Source organism: Sebastes umbrosus, chromosome 14 (assembly GCF_015220745.1).
Source record: "Sebastes umbrosus isolate fSebUmb1 chromosome 14, fSebUmb1.pri, whole genome shotgun sequence".
Classification (NCBI taxonomy): domain Eukaryota; kingdom Metazoa; phylum Chordata; class Actinopteri; order Perciformes; family Sebastidae; genus Sebastes; species Sebastes umbrosus.
In genome coordinates this window covers 25029999-25034831 of record NC_051282.1, presented here as the reverse complement: position 1 = coordinate 25034831, position 4833 = coordinate 25029999, and the positions used below count along the sequence as shown (strand labels likewise).

The window sequence follows — 4833 nt, the reverse complement described above, 5'->3', positions numbered from 1 at the left end:
CTTGCATAAAGCAGAGATGCTCACTGGTAATTTTTTTTGCAAGTCCAAGTCAAGTTTCAAGTCTTACATCATGCCCTCATTGGCACATTATGTCATACTGATGTTTTATGGAAATAAGGAGGTGAATAATGGATGTTTTCAGGGCAGAGACAGAACATTTTTAAGGCTTTTGCGGTTTTGCACAATAACAGCACAGGATTCTCCATACAATCCTGTGTACTAGAACAATCCAATGATAGGCTAACTACTACCACGGGAAGAAGAGAAGAGGAGAAGAAGAAAAGGCCGGGCCTCTGGTGACGTGCAGGGCCTGCAGGGCGGTGTTTGTTTCTCAGGCGGAGACAGAAAGAGACGGACTGGGGTGTGTGCGTGCGCCACATCTGGAATAGTAGCCACAAGAGCAAGAAGTCGAGGCAAGCAGAGCCACACTCTTCACTTCAGCACTCCCTTTTTCACGGACAACAAACCTCTTTTGTAAGTTGGAGTAAAATGTGTTGGAGTTTCTTTTTGTTTTAAGTCGGTGAAGTTTTTTTTCATTGACTTTTTTTTTTGTTTTCCATACAAACAGGACGTCACCACTGGACTTTAAATCGATTTTGGATCTACTTTATTGCGCGTAAAACACTTTTATGTCACATTTGTGCCACATTTGTGCCACTTTAACTTTAGATCCTCTTGATAATAGAAAGTTAAAGCTCGAGGCTCAACGCATGGCGGCACTACGCTGGAATGTTTCTCCTGCAGATGGCTTTGGTTTGGTTTTCCAGCAGCAGCAGCATGCATTGATTAGTCAGCCTTTCTTACACACATATCGACTTTCCTTTTTCTCTTGAGCTCTTTCACTCATTACGCAAACACGTAGTGCGTAAATTAAGTTGTAATTAAACCATTTGGACTTATAGGAACGGATCAAAAAGTTCAATCCAACTCGATTTGGTTCCATTACTGCAGCCTGACTTTAAACGTTTGACCATTTTTTAGCTCCATCGGGAAGGAATTAAAGCTCCTTCCTTCTTCCTTCTTTTCTTTCTACGTTTCTTTCAGTGTGTAAGGGGATACTTTCACATTGAGGTAAACATTGCGGTTTGGTGGCGCATAAAAGTGAGGATATGGTGCCACCTGGCGTCCAGATGTGCTGCTGCACGTGTAAACTGGGGTTTTTGGAGGGATTTCAACTCATGTGGATTCTTTTTGTGTCCCTCTTAGATCTACTTGAAAAATGCTGCTCATTCTGCTCGGGGTGCTTGTTTTGCACCTAATCATCCTCATTCTTCTCATTGTGTCGACAGCAGCCAGTGTAAGTTGTCTTTTTATTCTGATCACTTTTAAATTAAATAAGCATGAATGAAACATCTGCTTTATTGTAATGATCATTAACTGTTATTGGATGTTATTGCCTTATAGGCTGTCTGTGAAAGCTGCAGTGTGTCTAAATGTCTCTGTGTTGTTGTTGTTGTGTTTGCCAGGCCTGGTCTGTAGGTGGGGATATGAGCAGAGATCTATGGTACAACTGCATGACAGCTAATGGAGGCTACCACTGCAAGCCAGCTGGCAGTGAAGGTTTGTCAGCATTCCTTGGGAAAACTAAATTATGTGTGGAAAAAAAGTTGTGCATGTGTTTAAATCCCCTGCTCTCCGTCTGTCATGTCTTCTAGAATGGATCCAGGCGGTGCAAGCCCTCATGATCCTGTCCCTGCTCTTCTGCTTCTTCTCCCTCATCGCGTTCGTCTTCCAGCTCTTCAAACTGGTCAAGGGCGGACGCTTCTTCTTCACTGCCATCTTCCAGATCTTGGCGAGTGAGTATGACCTCATCACACGCAGGGGTCACACCCTGAAGCAGACACGCGGGTGGAGTCACGATGAGATCATGCCATGGTGCATTTCACATCCTACCTCACCTCACCTCACCTCACCTCACCTCACTTCTCATCCCTCCCCTAGGTGTGTTTGTGATGAGCGGGGCGATCATCTACACCGTGATGAGTACGGATTACGGATCCAGCGCACAGTTCGGCTACGCCTATGTGCTGGCCTGGGTGGCTTTCCCTCTCTGTCTCATCAGCGGCCTCATTTATATCGTCCTGAGGAAGAAGGAATGAGAGCAGAGGAGTGAAAGAGGAGGGGGTAGTTAGGATGCCCCTGACAACAACATCGCACTGTGCCTACTGCCCACAGACCAGAGACTGACATCCCAACAACGCAACAAAAGTGCATGTGTCACTAATCATTTTAAACACTAAATGGAGACTTTTTTTTTTTTTTACTGTATTTCAGTATCCACTACATTCCCATCACATCACATGCTGAAACATATCACACCAGGCTGAGTGTCACTACACGTGTTTCCCGCGGTGACAGATTGTCTTCCGAATGTGTTTATAAATGCGTTGGCGACAGATTGGCTTTTGTTGCCCGCCGGCACCCGACTTCCACAACATCCATCACGTGTGATAACGAAAGACGAGTCATCAACGCCTTGCTTCAGTACAAAGATGTACATAGTGTCTGTGGTTTTTAGACATATTTATAACATTTTTACATACATTTTGTACATAGTGTTGTCAAGTTAACATTGTCATGCTCATTTACGTGATAGTTTTTTTTTTTGTCTCTCACAAATCATGCAGCTGTGCCAAAGAGATGTCCCCTTAACCCCGCCAGAGTATCAAGCTTTTTTAAATGTTTGTTTTTGAATGCTTTGAACCAAGTGCCTTACTTAGAATATCTGTGTCGAAGGAAATGAGAAACTCCTCTGAAATTAAAAAATAATAATAACAATAAGAAGTTTTTAATAAACTCATGAAGTTTTTTCCTGAATTATCATTGTGTACTTGATATGCCAAATAATAAAAAAAACGTTTTGCATTTTTGTAATCTAGTTTTGAAAAATGGTGCTTTTTATCTACTATTCTTGAAATGTATAACCTATCTGTGTTGCAAGTGTGTCGTGTCCTGTGATTAATTTGCTTTGTACAAACCCCAGTTTGCATTTTTGTCAGTATTCTTCTAAATAAACCCCTTTTGAAATTAATTATTCTCACTGGTGGAAGGTCCAGCTGTATATGCAGAATGTACAGAGGCTTGTTGAATGAACCATGTGCATGTTTACATTCAGTGTTCACACCACACAGTGACCTTTTTTTAAATGATATTTCTTGTTCAGTGGTCTCACTCTGAACTCACACTAGCTGTTATATTAACTGTATGGTATGCTGGGAGTGCTGAAGACTGACAGCTCCTTGTAGTAGTGTAATTGTTCCACTTGGTGGAGCTGTGACACACAAAACCCCAGCAGGACATTCACCCCAGGGAACCAGGGATGCTGGTGAAATATCTGAACACCACATAGTCCTATTTAGATAAGATATAGTTTAAATACAGAATGAGGTCTTAGTGAAGGACACCAAAGCTTTTGGAAAGCTAAAAAAACACTATGATTTCTCAGTTGATCCAATAGCTTTTCACTTACATTTAAATAGAGTATAAACAGACAAAAATTGAAAATACAAATAGCACCATCTAGCTACAGTTTGATGTTTAACAACTGCTGGAAATGTGGCAGATTATTTCAGCAAAACAACATCAATCAAAGAATAAATGTGGTTCAGCATGCCTCAACAATATCTCTGTGAGGAAAAGTAAATAAGATAAGATATAGATCATTGGCTGCTACAAAGTAATGTCAAGATCTTTCTTCAAGTTTCCCTGACAGATTCTCCCCTTCATCTTACATTTATCAAATGTTTCACCTCACTTCACCCAATACAATATTTATTACGCAGGTTACACCTTCACAGCCGATACACTGCAGCAACCATCTATTCTTTACTCATCACCTGCACAGTAGTGGTGCAACAGTTCAACAAACCAACAGTTTGGTTTGTATTGCTCTTTATGGGGTTTTGGTTTTGGTTTGGGATGGTTTGCACATTAGGAGGAAGAAAAATGTGACCATATCCAAAGTGTTTGAACTCCAAAATATATAAATAGACTGATTGATAGCATGAATATTGTAGGAGCCAAATATTAAGAAAGGAGTAGTTGAATTCCTTATTATAAGAGAAACATTATGTTGATAGTAATTGGTATTTTTGCCCCATGTGGCCAACCACAGCATTGAATTGTTTATAAATTTGGCACCTGTTGATGCCATCATCCTGATTTAGTATCAGCTGTGGAGAGCGCAGCTGTTTAAGAACGCCAAGAGCCGAAATAGTTTTTTAACGGGCTTTAATATAGTTTGTTAATTTTTATAAGACAAAGTTTAAGTTAATCTTTTTTCTTTACTTTGGGTTGCCGCAGCATATCCTGTTTTGGGTTGTTTGGGTTGGTTTATGTAGTTTAACACACATGCACACACACACAAAGGCTGCAAATCAATCATATGCATCCAATGACAGAAAGGACATCTAACCGTGAGTAAACCCATGAATGAGCGCAACTTTATTTAGTAGATGCCTTGTTGACACGTTTTCTTGGCGAAAGAAATATGGCTTAGAATAGAAAATAGAAGGAAGCCATAATAAATATTTCTATATTATATGAAGCCATAACACTGATATTATACTGTACATGATAAGGTACTTAATGGTCAAGTAGGCCTCTTCTATGTCTCTGGCAACTCATCAAATAATTAGCAGGCCTGTAATTAATAGTAGTGCAAAGGTTCAACAAGCCCACAGTTCGGTTTCGGAAAGGTTTGGGTTTTTATGGTTCGGTTTTGCATCCCTTCTGCACAGTGATGCCATGACAGCATTCCAAGTAACTCTGAATTATGTGTTGTTGTAAAATTAGATTAGATTAGATTCAATTTTATTGTCATTGCACATAGTA

At 40.3% G+C, this 4833-nt stretch overlaps 1 protein-coding gene across 1 annotated transcript; it reads left to right on the top strand.

Annotated features, from left to right (window-relative positions):
• The first annotated feature begins 318 nt into the window (after positions 1 to 318).
• Positions 319 to 3031, top strand: LOC119502339 (peripheral myelin protein 22-like). Its single transcript, XM_037793253.1, has 5 exons — positions 319 to 474; positions 1207 to 1297; positions 1467 to 1560; positions 1656 to 1796; positions 1942 to 3031. The coding sequence occupies exons 2-5, from the start codon at positions 1220 to 1222 to the stop codon at positions 2097 to 2099; spliced, it is 471 nt and encodes a 156-aa protein (XP_037649181.1). The 5' UTR covers positions 319 to 474; positions 1207 to 1219; the 3' UTR covers positions 2100 to 3031.
• The last annotated feature ends 1802 nt before the right edge of the window (positions 3032 to 4833 follow it).